This window comes from Miscanthus floridulus, chromosome 1, assembly GCF_019320115.1.
Source record: "Miscanthus floridulus cultivar M001 chromosome 1, ASM1932011v1, whole genome shotgun sequence".
NCBI classification, from domain to species: Eukaryota; Viridiplantae; Streptophyta; class Magnoliopsida; order Poales; family Poaceae; genus Miscanthus; species Miscanthus floridulus.
The window spans coordinates 24828101-24851504 of NC_089580.1; the positions used below are offsets into that span (position 1 = coordinate 24828101).

Consider the following 23404-nt stretch of genomic DNA (forward strand, 5'->3'; position numbering starts at 1 on the left):
TTAGTATCTAATAAAGGACAAGTACTCCTGAGAGGCATTAGATTAGGCGGTTCTGCCACATCAACTTCACTAAGACTGAGGAAATCTTGTAGAATGAACCAGTAATGACTAGTATATTTACCATTGATTCCTACCCATCATATGTGTTGTTTGATTCTGGTACATCACATTCATTCATGAGCATAAGGTTTGTACAGAGGCATAATATATCTCTTATGGCTATACCTATTGCCTATAGAATCAACACTCTAGGGGCGCAGTTGTGTGTTAATACTCAGACAGACATAGTTGGATTAGTGCTAGCCACTCACACTTACCGCCTCTAGTTCATGGTGCTGCCTGGTCAAGGCATTGATGCAATTCTAGGTATGAACTGGTTGTGAGTTTATGGGGTAGTCTTCGACCTTAAGTAGAGAATTGTTGAGTTATAGCTTCCTTCTTCTAAGGATAGGATGTCTCTTCTTTTGCCCTCAGATCTAGCCTTACTAGTTGCTGCTCATGTTGAAGCTTCTCCTGATCTTGCCTCTATTCCTATGGTCTGTGAGTTTCCAGATGTCTTCCCTGAGGATCTACCTAGGTTGCCACCAGATAGAAATGTGGAGTTTTCCATTGAGTTAGAACCTAGCATTGCTCCTATTTCCTGGCATCCCTACCGCATGGCTCCTAAAAAACTAGCAGAAATGAAGAAGCAGTTAGAGAAATTATTGGAGAAGGGATTTATCTGTCCTAGTTCTTCACCATGGGGTTGTCCAGCCATTTTTGTGAAGAAGGATGGCACTCTTTGGATGTGTGTGGATTACCACCCTCTCAATGCGATAACCATTAAGAACAAGTATCCTTTACCTCGTATTGATACTTTGTTCGATCAGTTGGCTGGTGCCAAGGTGTTTTCAAAGATTGATCTTTGTTCTGGGTATCATCAAATTAAGATCCGGCCACAAGATATACCAAAGACTGATTTCTCTACTAGGTATGGGCTGTATGAATACTCGATCATGTCTTTTGGTCTCACCAATGCTCCTACATTCTTCATGTATCTTATGAATCTAGTCTTTATGCTTGAGTTGGATAAGTTTGTAGTGGTGTTCATCGATGATATTTTGATATACTCCAAGAACCAAGAAGAACATGCACAACATCTTTGGATAGTATAGACTTGATTGAGGGAACATAGGTTGTATGCTAAATTCTGCAAATGTGAGTTTTGGTTGAATTGAGTACAATTTTTGGGACATGTTCTAACACCTGAAGGTATCTTTGCAGACCCAAGCAAGGTACATGATGTGTTAAATTGGAAATCTCTCAGGTCAGTGTATCAGATTCGTCAATTCCTTGATCTTGATGGTTATTTTCGACGCTTCATTCTAGACTTCTCCAAAGTAGCCCAACCCATGACCAAGTTGCTCTAGAAGGATGTCAAGTTTGTATGAAGTCCGGCTTGCGAAGAAGCTTTCCAAGCCCTGAAGAAATTTCTTACCACTGCTCCAGTTCTTGCCCAACCATATATTGACAGGCCATTTGATGTGTATTGTGATGCCTCAAGGATTGGATTGGGATGCGTGCTTATGTAGGATGGACGCGTGATAGCTTATGCTTCACGCCAGCTAAAAAAGCATGAGGTGAATTATCCCACCCATGATTTAGAGCTGGCTGCTGTGGTGCACGCTCTAAAAATTTGGAGGCATTATTTATTGGGAAATAAAGTGCATATTTATACGGATCACAAGAGCCTCAAATATTTTCACTCAGTTCGAGATGAACATGAGGCAACGGAGATGGCTAAAGCTAATCAAGGATTACAATTTAGAAGTTCATTATCATCCTAGAATAATCTGGTAACTGATGCTTTGAGCCAAAAGTCGTATTAAGTTGAAGAAGCACCCTTGTCTCTCAACCATGCTGAGGTGCTAGCCCATATTGGTCTAGTCTTGGATTTATTTGAGCAAATTATTATAGAGCAAAGGCAAGATGTTTTGAAAATCCCGCATATCAAGAAGTCAATTACCAAAGGGTGTGGTCCTCATTTTAGTATTGATGACCAAGGTGTGGTGAAGTTCAAAAACAAATTGGTGGTTCCATCAAGTGAGGAGCTTAGAAGAAAGATTTTGAATGAAGCTCATCATTCCAAGTTGTCCATCCATCCAGGAAGTAACAAAATATACCATGATTTGCACCACTTGTATTGGTGGTCAAATATGAAGTAGAATATCACCAAGTACATCATGGAGAGCGACACTTGTGGTAGAGTTAAGGCAGACCATATGCGTACCCCAGGATTTTTGCAGCCCTTACCTATCCCTGTTTGGAAATGGGAGGAGATTTCCATGGATTTTATTATGGGTTTACCCCATACATCCAAGGGCTATAACTCTATTTGGGTCATTGTGGATCGTCTTACCAAGTCCGCTCATTTTCTCCCGGTAGATACTAGGTATTCCACCAAGAAGTATGCCAAGTTGTATTTTGACCAGATCATGATCCTGCATGGAGTTCCTTTTACTATCGTCTCTGATAGAGGGTCAGTCTTTGTCTCTCGTTTTTGGAGCAACTCTAGGAATGTCTTGGTACTAGTCTCCTCCGAGGTTCAACTTATCATCCGCAAACTGATGATCAGATAGAAAGAGTCAATCAGGTACTTGATGATATGTTGAGGACTTGTGCCATTTCTTTTCCTAAAAAGTGGGACGAATGCTTGACTCTAGCTGAGTTTTCTTATAACAATAGCTATCAAGAAAGCATTCGTATGGCATCCTTTGAAGCTCTATATGGTAAGAAATGTAGAACACCTCTTAACTGGGTTGAGATGGGTGATCGTGGGTATTTTGGGCCTAATTTTATCAAAGAAGCTTGAGAGTAAGTCAGTATTATTCAGAGCCATTTGAAGGCAGCTCAAACTCGTTAGAAAACTTATGCAGACAAGCGAAGAAGGCCCTTGCAATTTGAAGTTGGTGATCATATGTATCTCAAGGTATCTCCCATGAGAGGTGTACATCGATTTGGTGTCTGTAGGAAGCTAGCCCCTTGCTATGTTGGACCGTACAAGGTTTTGGCCCAGTGTGGTTCTGCTGCCTACCATATCCAACTCTCAGATTTTTTTTTGTCAATGGTACATAATGTCTTCCATGTTTCCTAGTTAAAGAAATATTTGTGGGTCCCTGATGAAGCGGTGGAAGTGGAAGGACTTCCCCTCCAGCCCAACTTGTCTTATATTGAGCATCCTATCAAGATCTTGGACAAAAAAGAAAGAGTGACTAGAAATAGGGTGGTGAAGTTTTACAAAGTTCGGTGGCAAAATCACTCGGAGGACGAAGCAATGTGGGAGCAACAAAGTTATATCTTGAAGCATTATCTCCACCTTCTTTCTAGTTAACCAAGGTAATTGTTTAAATCAGAATTTATTTCTTACATCTTTTCCCACACTAGGCACATGAAATCTCGGGATGAGATTTTGTTTAAGGGGGGTAGATTTGTAATACCCTCGGTGTTACACTATAAATCATTTACTAAAACATGTTATGAGCATCATGTTTATGTGTTAATGCATGTAATAAAGAGTGTAGATCAATTTTCGTAACTCAAATCGATCAACAAAAATGTGAAATGAAAGTTAATTCCATAGTCATGTTATATCACTTAGGGTTTAAAACTAATTTTTATTAAGCAAAAATGCTATAGAACATGTATGTGGTACTTGAATAAAGTTAGAAGTACAAACTTTATAGATGACAATGAAATACCTACGGTCGAAAAAAGATAGTACTAGCTAAGATTACCAATAGCTTAGAAATGCAATTTGAAATAGAGTTCACCTCAGAACTTAGAAAAATTGTTGAACTTTGGAAAGGGTAGACATTGCTTTGTTCATCAATTTTTGTAGAAAAATTTAGTTAAGAAGCATAGTAGTGTCATGGCCTGTTTAGTAGCCTAATGTACCCTCTAAAGTATGGTGAAGATGTTTTGGGTGTTTGGCAAACCGATTAGTTGTTTTGGATGCTTTTTAAAAAGCGTGCATGGCATGTCCTCGGTCGGTTTCCTCGCGTAGGCATGGTCACCGCGCCCCTGAGCCACGACGTCGACGCGTCGGCCGCCCGCGCACGCGCCTGGCCTCGCTCGATAGGCCGCTGTGGCCGATAGCCTTGGCGTGTGGCTGCCCCACCTCACTGTCGTGCTACTACCCCACTGCTAGCTCCTAGCCATGCGCCGTCACACCATCGTTGCCCTGCCCCATCCAACGCTGTGCTGCCGTCGCGTCTGCCACTACTGCCTCGCGTTGCGATGTTGCCGCTACCGTCGTGTCGCTCCTATACGCGTGCTGCATCGTGCTGCCCCTCCCTGGTCCTATTGGGTGTCGTCCGCACGTGGTCGTGCGCGCTGCCATTGCTTTGCCATTTATGGCACTATGGCTGTGCGGGCCATGCTGGTTGAGAGCGTACGCCCATCGGCTAGCGCTGGCACGTGGGCCTCCCAGTCCTGCTGCTCACGTCCCACCAAGGCGTGGATGAGCCGAACCCACTGCCGCGCCTGTCTCTCCCTCCCTCTGCTTTTAGTCATCATCGCGTCGCGTCGTGGTGAGGCCAGCGAGCGAGCACCTCTCATCAACTCCTCGTGCTTGCGTCTCTGCCTTCATGCCCCCTCTCCAACCGACCCCACCTCGCCTTGACTCGTGTCACGCCAAGCTCCAATTTTGGAATCTTGCCACCGTCGTGCCGTTAAGGCTCATCACCGCCCACGTCGTGGCTAGTCTCCACCACTTTACCCCGCGCTAATTCCTTTACACCATTAGCTCACCTTGGCTTCCTCTTCGTCGTGCGCACACTAGTCGCAGCTTTTGTGCCACCTCCTCATTGCTGACATGGTCGTGCCTTAGCGGTCCACCGTTTGCCTTGCCGCGCGCACATGGCCAGCCTTGCTCAGGTCATCTCTGGCTAAGTCGGCTTCTTGGTAAGGTCACCGGTGAGTTATCGTTGCTCACCCACTGCCCTACTGCCTTGATTGTTGCTGTGGCTCACCTGAACACTGTCGCCATTGCCATAGGGTGTCCACCATTGTGGAGAGGTCCTTCTACGGCGTCCTGGCTCGCGCAACCACCGCCCATCATCTCGCGTCGAACCCTAGGTGAGCGTTGGCCTCGTAGTTAGGTCAGCGGGGGTCCCGTGTGGTTAGCGTAGGCGCCATGCCACTGCTCGCCACGCTGAAGCACGTGGGGATGGCCGAGGGCCTCACCGTTGTAAAGAGGAGAAAGGCCCGAGGGTTCTTTTGCATAAGTGCTATCTCTAGGAATAGTAGTGTAGACTATGGGTTGTTTTGCTCATAGTTCAGGGGCGCTTTTGCATATGTGCCAACACACGCAAGCCTCCTTGTCGCGGGCCACCTCCGCACATGGGTCGCCGCGCACTCGCGCGCGCGCTTTGCGCCGCGTGGGCCGAAATCGGTTTAGATTTTTCGTGGAAAATAGAAATAGCTTTTCGTTTGTAATTTTGAGCTAAACTTTGGTAAATCATATAAAATCATGTAGATGTCCAAAAATTGTGAAACCGGTTTTGTTAGGTTCCTAAAATTGTGCTCTATCCGTTAGTGTATTTAGTTCATATATATATATATTTGTTGATACCAGCGGCTATTAAATCATTTGTGAGTGTTTAGTATTATTTAGACTAGTATTTGTAGGAATTTTTGTGGCAAATTGGTAATAACTTTGACCATGAAATTTTTGTAGCCTTAGAATTGGTTGAGAAATATGATAGTTAAGTACTCCTTGTTGTAGTATATAGGAAATCGTTAATAAGAGTAAGAATATATATTAGTTGCTAAGTAACACTTGTAGGTGAAACACTGCTGGTTTGATGGGAATGATGATTAGCTTGGCATCTTAGTTATTAGAGCTAGTGTAGTGTCTTAGTAGATGTATTCTTGTTTTAAGAACTGCTGTTGCTTTAATATTGAGCGTTGCATCATCATTGCATACATGTAGAGAACGATTTGGTGGAGTTCTTGATCGAGGGCGAGCAGGAGTATGAGGAGGAGATCCTCATGCAGGAGGAGGTCCCAGAGCCGCCATGAACTGACTGAGCTGACACCACGCCTGCCCAAGGCAAGCCCTGGTGCATAACCTTTATTTTGAATAAGCACTGAATATATATATCTATGATGTGCATTTACGTTACAGGCATTGTATGGAAACCACCTATATAGATATATCTATCCTATGAGTCCTACTAGTACAAGTGCGCGTAGCTGCTATGCTCAAGATTTTCGGTAGCATGAGTAACCTACCTTTACTCACAATTATTATCACTCATGATAAAATGGTGAAAGGAAATGGAGACCGGGCAAGGATATGGTACAGGTATTGGTGGGTGTAAGAGGTTGTGTCTCACGACCAACGGGGCATAGCTTGGTTACACTTTTTTCCCTGTCTATGTTGGTTAAGGACCGGCCATTGTATTGGATTCTAGTTAGATCACAGACTTATTATCATGAGCACATACTTGTTTATGGGAGCAGGGAAGGCTCATTGCTCTCTTGTTGTGGGTTCCGACTCTTTTTGGACCGACTGATTGGAGGCGGGGATGGTGGAGGTCTAAGCACCACACTGGATCTGGGACTCAGGTGTGGGGGCTTGGAGTCCAAGTTTGGATGAGGACCTGGACCCCTTGACAGGAGAGTGATGGGTTGCTCCTGCTTGTCCCTGGGGTACAAGCGAGACGTGTGTTTCGAGGCACCCAGCTGGGCACATTGATTCATGAATCGTTGGGCAATCCGGTACGACTTGTCTACAATCAAGCACCGTAGTAAGAACTGGAAGATGAAAGATAGTGAAATGGATCTGTTTGCTCAATTCTTGCTTGAAAGTAGAACAAGTGCTTACCTAGAATGGTTAGATAATGAACTAATCATGACTGCTAATAAGAGCCATACATAAGGATTCACTATTAGTAATGCTTTTTGCAAAAAGGAAACCCAACAACCCAAAGAGCTTATCATCTCCTTTGGAGTCGGGAAATTATTCCCACTAGTCAGGTAAGTCTTGCGAGTATATTGTGTACTCAGGATTTATTTACCCTGTTGCAGGTGCAACTTGAAGAGTAGCTGTTGTGTGGAGGATTCTTCTGGTGGGCACAGATGGATCCTCGTATTCTACCGTTAGATGTTTATTGTAATTCCGCTGTTTAAATTCCGCACTCTGAACTTGGTACTGTAATAATGTATTTCTAAGAACTCTGGTTGTATGAAATGGACTAGGTATGGTAAACTCGTTCTCATTATTGGATCCTGGAGGGAAAACGTGGATTATTCGAGTTCTCTCTTGGGGTGTGCTCGACGGAATCCGCCCGATGTAGCTTGCTTTCGGGGTGCTTAGTGTCTAGTGGAAGACGAGCGCCTCCGAAGGTGTGTTATTTCGGGCGGTTCTGCCACAACTTGAAAGATACATTTAGTTACCAAGAAGGATGAACATTTGGTTGTAGTTGTAATTTGAGTTCTCTAATTTCATTTGGTTGTAGTTGTAATTTGAGTTCTCTAATTTTATTCTTATCTCTGATCATAAGTATCTCTACTTGTAACAGGCGGATCAATCAAGTTCAAAGTTTAGAAGAATGGACATAGACAATATATATAGCTCTGTGATTTGTTGACTTCAATAAAAAAACATCCAGATTCATAAAAAATATGATAATAATAAGCCATTTATGCTGACAAGGTTACTAACAACAACAGGTGGGAGTAAGCCAATTGGAGCATAATTGAAATCTCCAAGTTACTTGTTTTAAAAAATGTCTATAATCAAGTTATACAAGGGTTATATACCTAATTCTACTCAAAGTTACAAAGCGTTAAAAAACAAAGGTAAATCATGGCTGATGGAGACTGCTAGTGCCTCGACTGACCCACCAATCACGTTTACTCTATATAAATGGTAGAACACCAAATAGACTAAGGCCCTGAACCATGCAGTTTAGAGGTCACTAAACACCAGCGCAGCCCAAGTCAATTGTTGATCACTAAGCCATGGTGAGATGGGTATGATATTATGATATAAGTGATGTCTGCTTCTATTGATGATGAAGGATGCTCCATATGCAAAATGGCAGTTGTGATGGCTTACACACATTGAGATGATATAATCAACATAGAGTTCTAAATAATAAAGAAATATCCAAAGGTGCATATTTGAGCTATAGGTGCAGTTGATTACTCAAGAATACATGCACTCAATATATCATATTTTTATTAGCAAGCAAAGATATAAGGTTATTATTGATTGAATGCATCGCTCTAGCGAGGAAGCACAGATTCCAAAGTTTTGCCTCTCTGTTGCTACTCCTTTTCTCTAATCACACCTTTGCATTTTTTTTACAAACCTAAGTTCAACATAGTTCCACATAGACACTCGCATATACATCAATTCTATGAACATTATTAGTTCATGTAATAGTGCATCTAAAAGCATTATTTACTTGTGTGAAATATTTTTTCTATAGCTAACATGTGATGCCATCATTGCTGATTTACCCGCTCATGCACACCCCACTACATAAATCCCTTAATTAAAAACACACAAGTGAGTCGCCTACGGTTGAGCTAGTTGATATGAGTAACATACAATTAAGGATGAAAACGGAACGGAAATATCCCGAACCGAACCGCATCATTTTCTATATTTAATCCGATTGAATTCGTATTTTTTTGTCCGACTTTATCGTTTTCGCTTTCGCATTTCAGATGTTTCGTATTTCAAATGTAAAAGTAGAAAACGGTTTAGACATTTTTCAACCGTTTCTACTTTTCTACTTTTAATTTGAAATATTCCGAATTAAAAATTCGGTTTAAACCAAATTTGGCCAACTGCACAGATTATACAGCCCAATTACAGGTTGTTCACCACGCAGCTGCGTTCTTTCTATTGGTGGCCAGCTGCCCTCTCTTATAGACGGCGCCCAGCCTCATCTCTCTTCACCTCACGAGATGGTGCTAAATGTCAGGAAACCAGCAGCATCTACACGAAAGCCCACCTGGGCTATAGCCCATCAAACTCATCGGTTTAACCCCCACCTGCAAAGTCAATCATTTGATAGTTTTTGCATCAGCCGAATAAATCTTTGTTACTCAAAAGAAAAATCTGAATAAATCTTTAAAATAAAATACTATATCTATTCTAAAAAGATTAATAAAATTATTCTGACTCAGTTCGAGTTCATGTTTCTATAATATGCACTTGTTAATTATTATATGCACTTGAACTTGATCATGTATGCACTTAGTCATGCACTTGGTCTACGGGTCGGTATTCCGTATTGAGTTTTCGTATATCCACCGTGTTCGACATAAATCCGCTCGAATTGGTTCGTTTTTGAAATTCTCGATAATTCGTAAGTTCGTATTCGTTTTCGTGTCCGATTTTACCGTTTTCGCTTTCGTTTTCGTATTCCAAATGTAAAAATAGAAAACAATTTAGGAGTTTTTCGACCGTTTCCGACCGTTTTCATCCTTACATACAATTCATGTTGCCTACCTATGCATGCTCGCAATATAAATCATTAATTTTTGAGTGAGCTAGCTGTCTACTGTTAAGCCATCATGAGACATGTAATGAATAACGTCATTCTTCACTCGTACATGCATGTTCCCTCTCTATAAATCACTAAACACCAAGTAGACTAAAAACCTAAACCATGCAGTCTACAAGTTATAAAACACGAGCAAACCAAATGGGTTGTCAATCACTAAATCATGAAACCACAGTGAAAGTGATGTCCATAGTTAGTGATGACAAAGAATGATAAGCAAGCGCGTGTTTAGTTTCAGGAAGTTGGAATTTGGGGCTACTGTAGCACTTTCGTTTTTATTTGGCAATTAGTGTTCAATCATAGACTAATTAGGCTCAAAACGTTCGTCTCGCAATTTCCCACCAAACTGTGCAATTAGTTTTTTTCGTCTATATTTAATGCTCCATGCACGAGCCGCAAACATTCGATGTGATAGGTACTGTAGCACTTTTTAGGAATTTAGGGTGGAACTAAACAAGGTGCAAAAATGATAGTTGTGATAGCTTACTAGTGATATAACCAGTAGAGAATCCTAGAGAATAAAGAAATATGCAAAGGTGAATATTGACCTAATAGGCGCAGTTGAGTACTCAAGGATACATGCACTCAATATGAACTTTTATCAGCAAGCAATACATGCACTCAATATGTCAACTTTTATCAGCAAGCAAGGTATAAGGTTATTATTGAATGAACACACCGCTTAAGGGAGAAAGCATAGGTGATGTAGACAAGGTCCGATCTTCCAATAGGTACGATAGCGTCGATTGTTGGAGACTCAACGTTCACGATCTATGCTTTGAAACAAGACTGATTTAGACCCTCGCAACCGGTACACCACTGCTCCGTTGGTTATCAACCACGCGAACGCGATTGACCTCGCCGAGAAGGCTTTCCTACAAGCGAATTGAGAACACAAGCAAGAATGGGATGAACGCAATCTGAAATTACAAATAAATATGAGGCTTATGATAACGAGAAGGAATTCAAGTCTTTATTCGAAAGGACTAATCGCCACAGGCGAACAAGATCAAGAACTGAGGCCCTGGTTCACAGCAAGCGGCCTTGGCGGCACAATTGCAGCAAAACGACGTCTGTTTCACGAGAAAATCAAGAACTAAACAAAACCCCAAACCCTAAGGAGAGCGACGGCTGCTAATTATAGAGTCTTGGGCGTCACCCCCTGGACGCGCCCCTAATGGGCCAAAACACGATACACGGTCCAACGGACCAAAAGACGGTGTCGCAGCACAATGTTAGATTCTGGACGCTGACTTGTTTCGACGATTCCCGTTGATTCCGAAGGGCTTTTGATGTGAGACCACTTGCATTGGCTTTCTTATCTAATTAGCTTTCCATCCATATGTGGATCGTCAAAAAACGGAGCCCGGATGCGCCCGTGTGACCAGGTTTATGACAGCCTGGTCCTGGAACCCGAGATGGGCTCGAACTTGATTTGGGGGCCTCCACCTTGGTGACTCGAACCGGATGAGCTTCGAGCCTCCTTCTCGGTTAGGACACCCTTGCTGATCTCCTCGTCCTCTATCTCCAAGCATGGTCGTATGCATGGAGCTCATGTCCTTATCAATAGGTTCCAAAGCTTTCCTTCTCTATTGCTTGTTCTTTTCTCCAATCACACCTTTCAATAGTGTTGTGCCCCCCTTTTTTACAAACTTAATAACTTCTACACACTTCCACGCATATATCAATTGGGGGAACATCATCAATTCATGTAATAGTAGTACATCCAAGAGCATTATTTACTTGTGTAATTTTTGTCTACAAGTTATGATGCCATCGTTTATGATTTACTCGCCACTACAGAAAGTCGTTAACTAAAACATATGAGTGAGTCACCGACCGTTGAACTAGCTGATATGAATGAGTAACGTATAACGGTATTCGTTACCTATCTATGCATGCCCGCCATGCAATTAATCCTTTGGATCTGAGTTATTGGGCGACCGTTAAACCAAACGTGGCGTATGAGAACATCGCTAAAACCCTAAAAACATACTTGTCTACAAAGTCATTAAACACCAGCAGACGAATTGAATTGTCGATCAAAAGAACTAGCCGTTCCTCTGGAATCCTCAAACCTCAAATCCAGCTTTGTTTGTCTCCCCGTCCAAGCTATACGCAGCGGGCAGCGGTGACTCCAGTGCGACCACGACCAGAGCTGAAAACTGGAGGGAAAATGTCAGTCCATTCAAAAACCAAATCGTGACACTGACCTCTCGTACCCCACAACCCTCCCCGGGGTCTCCTCAGGCACGAAACCAGATCAAACCCCACTCAGCGCAACCCACCCCCACGCAGGCACGCAGCCTCGGCCCGCGTTTCCACGGCCGCAGCCGCGGCTGCGGCGCAGGCCCCGCGCGTCAGTTACCGCTGCCCACCCACCACCCAACGGGCACACTAGCAACGCAGGCCGCAGCGCCGGATGATCCCAAAAACAAAACAAATAAACCCCCCAGGAAAACGCGAGAGAGCACAGCACAAGGCCGCCGGTCCCTTGTCTCCCAGTTCCCACTACTCGCCGCTGGATCCTCCACCCGCCGCTCCTGCTCAACCCGCCGCGGCGCCTGGCCGGAGATCCAGCCGCCGGGAGCGCGGAGGTCGGCCGGTTGCTCCCGTTCCCGCTGGTGAGTGATTCGTCCCGGCTCTCGCTGGGGAGGGGTGGATGGATTCCCTGTTCAAGGAGTAGTTTTTTTCCTCTGTCTCCTTGTTCTGGGAAGGAATCCAAATCTCCCTCTGTTCCTGCTCGGTTTGGTGCGGACTTTTGCGCCGAGTGGTGCCGTACTGATCTATTCCTCCGTTCGGGTGGTTTGATTAGGTGGTTGCTTTTCGCCGCTGGAGATCGGCAGACGGAAGCAGTTGACGCCACAGGGCTTCGTGCTGCCGAATTCCCCAGAAATTTTGGGGGTTCAACCGAACCCCCATGCCCAACGCCACTGTGAGTTGCTTCCTGTCCCAAATTTCCCCAGGAATTACGCTTCTTTATTGGGGCTATGTTTTTGCTTGCTTCCTTTTCCGGTAAGGTTGCTGCTGGCGGAGTCTTTGCTTCAGACTACCTTTTTGTTTTCTTTTTCTGGGAAACGAATTAAAGTAGTCACTTGTGGTGCATTTTTTTGCCCGTTATGTTTTGCATTGTCCGAAATTTCTTAATCATGTCGGAGTAGGTTTAAACTAGGGTTTAGGGTAGACTGTGCTGTTTCGTTGGTTTACCATCTCGTGAACTCTAGATGAGAGAAATAGTGGAGTTTGATCATCTGATGAGGTTTTTGATCTTCTGCAGGGGCTTCGAATGGGCAACAAAGGCTCTACTAAGGGAGCTCCAATGCCAGGAATGGAAGGAAGTGTGGCAAAGGATTTGAAGAAGGCTCCTGCCTCCTTGGAGGAAAACAAGTCTTCTGGTGATGAGGATCTTGGCGGAGGGCCTGCCTTGACTGGGAAGAAAAGGAAGGACCGGAGGGGTTCTGCGGATGAGGACAGGAGTGGTGTGACAAAAAGGGTGTTGAGGTCCGATGCCATGAAGCTGCGTGCTGAGGCTGAGGCACCCTGTGGAGTGGGTGCGGAGGTTAGCAAAACTGACAGTTTGGAGACGAAACACTGTGAGGCTATTGTGGAGGCTGAGGCTTGCAAAGGCAGGGTGCTGATGGAAGTTACTTGCAATGGTGAGGAAGCCAACGGATTGGTTAACTTGGACGCGAGCGATGTCTCAGAAGAGTCAGCTAGGTGTTTTGAGAATAATATGGGAATGCCTGGTGTTCATGCAACAGATATTTCTCAAGGTGATGGCTTAGGTAGCAATTCAGAATCAGATGATAAGACAGTCAAGTCAGATGAGAAGGTGTCCGCTGTAACTCATTCAGAGCAGAATGACTCCAGAGCTGGAATAAGCAGTTTGAGTGTTGATGAGGCCCAAGATAACAAAGTGAGACATGGGCCTTGTCAGGGTGAGGTCATAGACTCAGCAATTGCTAATGATGCCAACACAAGTACAGATTTAACCAAAATCATCCCTACCGGTGGATCAGAATCTGTTAAGCAGAAGGATAGTAAACAGGAGAATAATGTGGTTCACACCGAGGAAGTGATACTCCACAGTAGTGATCCGAAAGTTGAGAAGCATTCTCACATTGACGATGTTTGTACAGAAACTGAGATTTCTTTGACTGAGAATGGAAGATGCGCAGTAGATAACCACACTGATCTAACTGGGTGCACTAAGCAGGAGGAGAGGGGAAGCCCCGTGAACGAAGCCAATGATGTTTCATCACATGACATTGTCTTTACAAGGAGAGGTAGAAAATCATGTGAGGCAAAGCAGGGGACATGTGGAGAGGAGTTGTGGTTTGAGAAGCGAGTTACAAGGTCAGCTACAGTTAGGCAGAGAGAAGTTTCTGGAAGCTCACGTAAAACTACCACAAATGAGGCTGCACTAGGAAGCAGAGGGAGGAAGGGACATATTGTTGCTCATTATACAAGGAAAGTGAGCAGTGCAGTATCTCCAAAAGGTCACCATGCTGAGCTGGGAGAACGTAATACCAGTATGGAGAAGCAAACAGTGAAAGAAAAGGTGGTTGATCGAAGAGACTCAGGTGTCACTGAGAATGATAATCATGTGAATGCCACAGAGAATAAGGAATCAAAAAATGAAACAGAGATCAATTTGAAGACACAACCACCTGTGGGAAGTGTCAGCATTCTTAAGAAAACAACCGGAGCAGCTGTTTCTGCGGTGGATCAGAATATCTCTGGTTCAGCTATCACTGAGAGAAATGATATGGAGCATACTGATTCTGATGGAGTTAAATCTGAAAATAAGACTCCTGCGCAGAAACCACTACTGTCTGTTGGTGCGAAGATTGTTGCCAGCAAGAAGAGGATATTGGAAGCAGGGCTTGATAAAATCACTGGAAAGTCACCAATTGCTTTGCCAGCCATGAAAAAGACAAGAAATACGTCTTCTGATCCTGAGATAGACCAACCAGATAAGTCTTCTGGAGAGAAGCTTATTGTGAATAACTGTGATTTGGGCAATAAACGTGTTCTGAGGGAACGGCAGCATCGCAATCAAACAAATTTATCAAGCAGATCTTCTAACCACTCTAATCAAAATGCTATCAAGCAGACTCAGGATCAATCTGATGATGATGAGATCAGCAGTGATACTTCCTACAGGAGAACTCGTAGCGGACGTCGTCGTGGTGCTGCCCGTCTTGTCGTGCCAAAACAAGAGGACTCCAGTGATTCTGAAGAAGTTATTGTTGTGAAAAAGAATCGGCGGAAACGGAAGAAATCTGTGCACAAACAAAGGGCTGGATCTAAGTTGAAGCATACTTCTGGTCCTTCCAAAGCAGGTCGTTTGGGTAGACCTCCTCTGGTCAAATCTGAATCTAGCTCCTTATCTCTGCAGCCAGGAAAAGGGAAAACGAAGGTGCCTGAAGGTACAGGAACTCTTCGTGAAGAAAAGCAAAAAATAAGTGATCAGATAAAGGCCATGCTTCTAGATGCTGGCTGGACGATTGATTTAAGACCCAGGAATGGTAGAGACTACATGGATTCTGTGTATATACCTCCTAGTGGCAAAGGGTCTTACTGGTCAGTCACAAAAGCATATTATGCGTTTTGTGCAAGTATGGGATCTGAGCAGAAGGAAAGTTCTAAAGACCAGACTTCGACAAAAAAATCTGTTGGTAGCCCCGGCAATAGGCAGGTCTCTGGTTCTTCAGGTTGTACTTTAACAGAGGATATCCTTAGCAAATTAAAAAGAGTTGTTGTAAACAAACGAACAACCAAAGTAGCAATTCAAAGGTTGAGACAGAAAAGGTTCAAAAAGGAAAAGAAGAAGAACACTACAAATTCAAGAAGACTGCACTTAGGCAATGAAAGAAAAAAACGAGGTGGTTGTGCTCTACTCGTTCGTGGATCGAACAAGGAGTCTGGCAGCGGCACTGATGGTTTTGTTCCATATGAATGGAAACGTACAATCTTCTCCTGGCTGATTGATCTGGATGTTCTATCAGTCAACACTAAGCTGAAATGTATGGATGAAAGCCACTCAAAGGTTTTACTAGAGGGTATTGTCACTAGGGATGGGATTAACTGCAGCTGCTGTAGCGAGGTCCTTTCAGTGCTTGAATTTGTGGCTCATGCTGGTTCTGAAGTAAATAAGCCATACAGAAACATACTTGTGGATGGGCTAGACACTGACCTTTTGCATTGTCTCATTAATGCATGGAATATGCAGTCTGATGCTGAAAGGCAAGATTTCTTTCCTGTTAGCATTGAGGGCAATGACCCCAATGATGACACCTGTGGTATTTGCGGCGATGGAGGCAATTTGATCTGCTGCGATGGATGCCCCTCGACATTTCACATGAGTTGTCTAGGACTGGAGGTATGCATTTATGCCTTTCACACGAGTACTGTTATTGGCTGTTGTCTTAATTGTTTTTCATTAACCGTAACGTTTCTTTTGATTGAATCAACTAATGGCAGTATTTTAATTTATGTACCTTTTTTTTCTTTCAAATCTAGCTGTTACTGCATTAGGACATGATCAAAAACTTGCTATGCCCAATAATAGTGCTCCCAGTTTTCTGTACTGATAAGACTCATTAAAACTTTTCGGCACATCATTCTCTAATCTATTGAATTTCCAATTTTGCAGGAACTTCCCTCTGATTATTGGTGTTGTGCAAACTGTTCATGTAAATTTTGCCATGAACATTCTAGTGATGGTGCTGATGACACTGCTGATGTTGATTCTTCATTGCATACTTGTTCCCAGTGCGAAGAGCAGTGTATGTGATCCCTGTTTATACTTTTTCAGTAGTTCTTTCGAATTTTGAAGTCTTTGATACTTTTTATTCCGCATTTTCATTATTATCTTACTATATTATGTTGATGCTCAATCATGTCTTTGAGTATTCCATACACTAATGTCTGCAGATCATGAAGCCTGCTCTCCTGAGAATGATTCCATAACTAACCTTTCCAGTCAGACAGGCAATTTATTCTGCCAACAAAGCTGCAGACTGGTAACGCTTGTCAGACTATTGTTCTTTTTCCCTTGACCTTGTTTCTGGATATACTACCTTGTGGTTTTCATGAGCATAATTCAAATGGTGACACTTGCTATTTTACTTTGATGTTTGAGGCAGACACCGTTTCCTTTTTGTTAGTGGCTCATGTTGGGTTTGGGACTAAAAGACTTTGCTGTTGTTATATGTTTGAGACCTCAGTCATTAAATATATGCACCATCTTTCATTTCTCTACTCTGTCAGCTTCCTTTCTTGATTATGCATATATGCTATTTCCTTCTATGTCCAAGTATCTGTACTTGATATAATACCAATCTCATGTGCAACGTACAGATATTCAGGCCACTGGTTTTTATTTACATGAATTCCATTACTATAAGTGATTACATATAGTAAGTTACTGTATGGGTGTGGTATTTGAACTCTTATTTAGTGACATAAGAATCTTGTCATTTCAGTCCAACTATTAAAAGCTCTACTCTTCTTCTGAATTTAGTGCCTATATATCTATTTTTGAAACTAGACAATTGATATTTAGTCTTAAGAAATGTCAAATGCGAAAGCACCATGGAAGTTTTGTCTTTTCGAAAATGCTCTATTGACCACTAGTTTTTTTTACCATCAAACACACTTCCTGTCTAGATGCTCTATATCTATTTGTTGTTTTATTTATCTTCTCGTTTGTTAATGTATGTATACCCTCCTATGCCCCAACTGACCCAAGAAGTTCCAATGATATAATTGCAGAATCTAAAATCTCTATTTCTGTGATGCAGCTGTTTGAGGAATTGCAGAATCTTCTTGCAGTCAAGAAGGATCTTGAACCAGAATATTCATGCAGAGTTGTTCAACGCATTCATGAAGATGTACCAGAAGAAGTCCTTCCTTTGGACATAAGAGTTGAGTGTAACTCCAAGATTGCTGTTGCACTTTCATTAATGGATGAATGCTTCCTTCCGATTGTTGACCAGAGAACTGGCATCAACTTGATACGCAATGTTGTGTATAGCTGTGGGTATGCATCTATCTTTCTACAAGGTCACCGTAATCCATGCAGTTTCAAGTATCCTTTGTACAACGTGCAAGCTGTTGATACTATGGCCTTTTAATTCGTTCCACACTATTCTCTCTCCCACCCACCTTCTGTGTATTGGTGGGGCTATCGGGATGAGCTGATTAGACAATATCACTGAACTTATTGCTCATTGTTAACTTGTCATCTCTGTGCATAATGGAGAAGTGCATAGCTCTTCATAGATTGACCTGCGTATATTAAATGGGTTTCCTCGTCATAAATTTAACTGCTTTTTAGTGTTCTGGAGATAGTAAAGATTTTAGCCCTGTTAATTCTGGACGTTGAGTCATTTTGGTTATTCTAATAATATAACAATCTTCATCGTTTTCGCTATTTTCATCTGTAACAACTTAGATCATATCCTTATGGTATAGGGGGCCATTGGCATATTGTAGTATGTATGAGATAATTTAAACTAATTTGCTCCATTACGTACTGAAATTCAACTATATACTGAAGTAAACCCAGACAATGCATACAATGCACATAACACCATCTGTGCTTTTAACCACTGTTGACCTGCAGCCTTTCCGTTAGTCCATTCACAACCTGCCATTCTGTTCTGGTTTTTGCAGTCCTTTCATGCTTAGGTGTTCCAGGGTGTCAGCTTGATGCAATCCTAACTTTGAAAAGTTCCTAATATGGTAGTTTAGCTAGGGATAGGTATGAATGGGTAGTACCATTAAGTGGAAGTGGTATGTGGCCTTATGTGGGATCGAACTTAGAAAATTATTATTCATGGAACCATGATATGTGATACGTGCCAAATATACATCATATATAGATTAAAAAAGGAAGCAAAGGCTCTAAGCACCAAATTTTCACCTGGACATACACCAAATAACAAAAGGAAGCAATGCACCATGCGATTAGTGGCACCATCAAAATGTAACTCCCACATTTCCAATTTATTAATGTAATCTATCAAAAAAGTGGTTGATGGGTCGCTGGTTGATTTAATGGCCTCATTATTGCTTGGAACGTTTTTTTTTGGTTGATGTGTAAATTGGCTTATTCTTTTAACAGTTACAGTTTTCTGTATTGATGCCATGCTGCCGTGGCAACTTTTGTTTGGAGATAACTAATTGCTCCTTTTGTCTTAACTTGCATGCAGATCAAATTTTGCCCGATTGGATTTCCGTGGATTCTATATATTCATTTTAGAACGTGGAGATGAAATAATAGCTGCAGCATCTGTCCGGTGTGTTGTTTCCTCTTGTTTTCTTTTTCTTGTTATGTTTTGTGACTGTCTAGGCATCTATATGGCGCTGAATGCTGTATCCAGTGAGATGTATACCCAAGCTATATAGATCTGAATACCAGTTTGGTGAAACGGATAAGAAAGAACCATACTATAGGCTCTAAAAAACCATTGAACAAACCAAAGTTTGTCCCAATGTGCCAGCAAAAGATATTCTAAACAAGCAACCATGGCGGGGACCGGTGTTCTTTGAATTGAATCAATTCATTTCTAATTTTCAAACACAGTGACTTGACTTTGCATATTTCTAGTACTGGTGATCTTGTTTAGTGCCTAACTTAGTATAGAGCTGTACCCGTTACTCACTTGAATTACTTTACATGATTGTTGTAACCATTGTATATTCCAGTTTGAAGGAAAAGAACATCCTTACTGGAATGCCTACTTGCCTAGTATTTTGCTGTACAGGTCATGGCTTGGCGCTGAATAATAATCTATGGTATCTGCAGTCTCATGGAGGCAAACCTCCCTTTATCTTTCTTAACTAAGAAGTTTTGAATGCTTCTTCTAGGAAGGTTCATTTCATGTTTTCACGAATATAGTTTGCATAATTAATCATGCCTGTGTGTGAACTTTCAGTAGCTTGCTAATACACATCTGTCAAGGCAAGTTATATACCTTGTATTTTTTTTCGTACATGAACTTTCTGTAGCTGTTTTGTGGCTGTCTTGTTACATCATTGGATGAACAGTTAACATAAACTGACAGGCTCTCTACTTTTAGGTAGGTTACTATTCTTGAATTGCTGGGCCCTTATATGATTTTTTTTGTTTTCATATCTTATCCTGGAACAGAGTACATGGAACCAAGTTAGCTGAGATGCCGTTCATTGGTACCCGGAATATGTATAGGCGACAAGGAATGTGCCGCCGACTTGTAGATGGAATCGAAATGGTATGCATGCTTGATGGTGCTATTGCTAGTGTAGGACAGCAATTATTTGCAGAAAATGCATTTAATCCTTCGGTGATAGTTCCCTAGTTTTATTAGTAGCACTTGTATTGAATAGTAGCCCCATGGGCGTTATATATAGGAGTATGAGTCCAGCACGATATATAGAATTCGATTGCTTAACCCCTTGCATGTTACAAAGGTATTCCTTAGCTTATGTGTGCCTTTTCTGATTCGTACAATCCTTGTACTGCTGAACTAGTCTACGCCTTACATGGAGCATTACTTGTATTTTCAGAAATGTCTGCAGCTACCAGTCTAGCATAGTTGTCCTGTCTATACACCTTACATTGATGATTACCATAGTAGGTTAGATTAACTGATCTGATATCTTGCTTAGTTGCACTTTTCTGATGGTGTTTAATTATTGCCCCTTGTTTTCTATGTCAGATCCTGAGCTCTCTCAATGTTGAGAAGTTGATCATTCCTGCTATCACAGAACTTGTGGACACCTGGACATCTAGATTTGGATTTAGTCCACTTGAGGATTCTGAGAAGGAAGAAGTGAAATCTGTTAGCATGTTAGTTTTTCCTGGTACAGGTCTTCTCCAAAAGCCATTGCTGAAGTCCTTACCTAACGGAGATCAAAGTTCTCAAGGAGGTCAGAGCAGACACCATATTCCTTGTTGATATCCAATTATTTTCTTTTCCTTCTGTATAATGGTCATCAGACATTTATACAGCTGGTGCTGTTTCCTCTGTAGACAAAACTGAGAAATCACCTGATGTAGCCAATGAAGATTCTCTTTGCTCTGATGCAAGTGCTGATCCCCTAGGTTTGGGGGTCAAAGAGCATGGGGACAACAGCAAAAATGTTGATGGTACTTGCAACGGTGCTGTTTCACAACAATCTCCCCATTCTTGGTAAGTGCAAGTAAAGCTTACATGTTTGGTTGAGATATTGATACAATTGTGTAAATATTACAATGTTGAGACAAACCACCTAGTTTTATTTCGTAGTCTAGTTAAAATATTCTGCTGTATAGGGTGATGGTGGTAGATATCTTTGTCGGGTGCCACAAGATAGCTGTAAATGTTCGTATCATTCCATTACCATTACATGTGTCTCATGACCTTTTTTTTTTTTTATCTTTGTTGCAGATGGTAAGATTTGGTTGCAAGCTTTCTGGGCCCCAAGCTTCACATGGACGAAGCCTCCATTTGTTTTTGTACCTCTTGAGTTTTGACTCAGCAGTTAGCATGACATCCATCCGTTAGCAGAAAGAGGCTTGCGGTTTTTTGCAGATTATTGGTTGCTGGGGCACCCCTGTGACGGTTCAATTGACTCGTCCGTCGGCCTGGGAAGAATCAGCCTGTGCAGTACTCAAAAGCGTTAACTGCAGCCAGCTGACATGATGTGCTGCTGAAAAGTCAGCATGTAGAATGTGGAGGATAGTTCCCCCTTCTTTTGTTTTTTCGTCGTTAACTTAAACTCCGAGGGCGAATGCAGCCACAAGATCGTCGTAAATGTTACACCAGTTATTATTTTGTTAATAGGTTTATGTTTCCGCTAGCGCATCTCACATTTCTGTATGATAATTCTCATCTCTGTAAGACAAACTAATGTATGCGCAAGCTAGAAACAGTCCACCTGATCCGTTATGCGGAATTGGTTACCTAATCCCTGTTTTGGTCCTGTGGAAGAATTCGCTTTGCGGCCATGGTTTCTTTTTGCATCGTGCTGGAATGTGTTTGTTCTTCCTGTGAAGAAAAGCTTTTGCAGGTAAAAAATACTAGAGCGGAATCACTGTTCCCTCATCGTTGAGAATTGAGATGTGCATGCAATACAATGCCCCTTGACCTTGACAAGCAAAATCTACAGGTAGGCATCTGCGGTGCTGAGGTCATCGAGGATCTTGTTCTTGACGTCCTGTGGAAGCGGGGCGGATGGCCCTGCCTTGGAGTAGAACTCCGCCAGCGATCTGATCGCCTTCTCCAACGCGACGTACGACTCCTGCAATGCAGCGAAACAAGCGGGGTAAGAAATGGACCAATGGAGGGACGGTCGATCACAGATTCACAGCTCGCCATGCCACGCATTACTCAGGTGAGCGGAGCTTCATGTTCATGTACCTCGGCGGCGATGGCCTGCTGGCCTCTCCATCCGCCCAGGAACTCCCTGATGGACTCCTTGGCGGCGTCGGCGTTCCGCCGGAACCTGGCCATGTCGCCGCCGTCGTCCTCCTGCAGCGACTCCCGGAGCATGCGCACCACCTCCCTGGCCGCCTTGAGGTACGCCTTGGGCAGCGTCTTGCCGGCCTTGGTCTTCTCGTTAGGGTCGAAGATGGACTTGATGGCGCCGAGGACGCCCTCCTCGCCGCCGCTCCCATCCTCCTCCGCCGCCCTGACCGGCGCCGAAGCCGACACCGCTGCGAGGCCGAGGAGGAGGAGGGAGGCGGCGTGAGCTCTCCTGGTGATCGGCAACCTGCAGGCTCCACCGCCTGCTCTGTTGCGCGACGGCACGCGAGAGTTAATCAAACAAATGCGAGAGGACCGAGGAGAGGAGGGGAAGGGGAGAGTGGTGACGATGAGTCACGTACAGATAGGCTTGTGCCTGCTGTCCGGAGCTCGCTGCAGCTTAGGCGGTGGCCGCGACGGCGACGAGCAGCAGTTGTGCAGGGTGGACATCGGAGGCTGCGGAGGGGAAGGCATTGCTGATCCTAGCTACGGCCTCTGCAATGCAGAAGCAACGGATGCTTGGATTCTCCCTGGTTATCTGGGTGTTGGGCTTATAAGCCATGGCTAAAAGTACTATGAACTAGTTTGACGTGAGAGAAAAATATTATTCGTTGGCTGATAAGTCATGGCTTATAAGCTAGATACGAGCAAGCGAACGTACCGATTGCTCATACGTACCTTGTTCTTGGTGAGCCTATGATTGGCTGTCAATTCAGAACCTTATCTGCAGCACTCTGGCTTGATACCACGGATGCTTGAAGTCTACCGAGAATTGGATCTTGCTATGAGATTTTAATTTCTACCGCTCTCTAATAACCGAAATAGACCCGGTGACAATCTTGCTGACACTTTTATTTTCAATGATGTGATTGAGCATCTTGGTTTAGTTGAGCTGCCTTTGAAGGGTCGGGCATTGACTTGGAGCAATATGCAATCCGATCCGTTGCTTGAGCAACTTGATTGGTTCTTCACGTCCACCAACTGGACCATCGACTTCCCCAACACAGAGGTCCTCCCTTTAGCAAAGATCACTTCGGATCATATTCCATGCAAGGTGGTGATTAGCACAAAAATTCCTAGAGCTAATCTATTCTGTTTTGAGAATTTCAAGGCAGAGCAAGATGATTTCCTAGACACAGTATATGACTCGTGGACCTCTACGCCAGCTAACAGTGATGCTACTCGTACCATCTCTTCCAAATTCAAGGCCCCAAGAGCCAGACTGAAGGACTAGAGCAAGCATTTATCAAATCTAAGAATGCTCATCAGCAACTGCAACAAGTCATTGGTTTTCTAGATGCTTTGGAGGATATAAGAGGCCTTTTTAATACAGAAGCAAAC

The 23404-nt window shown here is 43.1% G+C and overlaps 2 protein-coding genes across 3 annotated transcripts; one reads left to right on the forward strand and one right to left on the reverse strand.

The window, feature by feature from the left end:
* Positions 1 to 12053: 12053 nt before the first annotated feature.
* On the forward strand, positions 12054 to 21487 carry LOC136460863 (uncharacterized). Of its 2 annotated transcripts, none has more exons than XM_066460426.1 (11): positions 12054 to 12190; positions 12382 to 12501; positions 12844 to 15951; positions 16225 to 16357; positions 16506 to 16594; positions 17375 to 17613; positions 18788 to 18874; positions 19729 to 19828; positions 20276 to 20486; positions 20557 to 20749; positions 20987 to 21487. In XM_066460426.1, coding segments are annotated over exons 2-11 (4176 nt in total). In that variant the 5' UTR covers positions 12054 to 12190; positions 12382 to 12486; the 3' UTR covers positions 20988 to 21487. The 2 variants fall into 2 exon arrangements, with proteins under 2 accessions (XP_066316523.1, XP_066316560.1); XM_066460463.1 differs by having other exon boundaries at positions 20590 to 20749; positions 20987 to 21486.
* A 79-nt stretch (positions 21488 to 21566) lies between these two features.
* LOC136461018 (photosystem II D1 precursor processing protein PSB27-H2, chloroplastic-like) lies at positions 21567 to 22543 on the reverse strand. Its single transcript, XM_066460517.1, has 3 exons — positions 22426 to 22543; positions 21959 to 22326; positions 21567 to 21839 (listed from the first exon to the last, which is right to left on the reverse strand). The coding sequence occupies exons 1-3, from the start codon at positions 22535 to 22537 to the stop codon at positions 21702 to 21704; spliced, it is 618 nt and encodes a 205-aa protein (XP_066316614.1). The 5' UTR covers positions 22538 to 22543; the 3' UTR covers positions 21567 to 21701.
* Between the last annotated feature and the right edge of the window lie 861 nt (positions 22544 to 23404).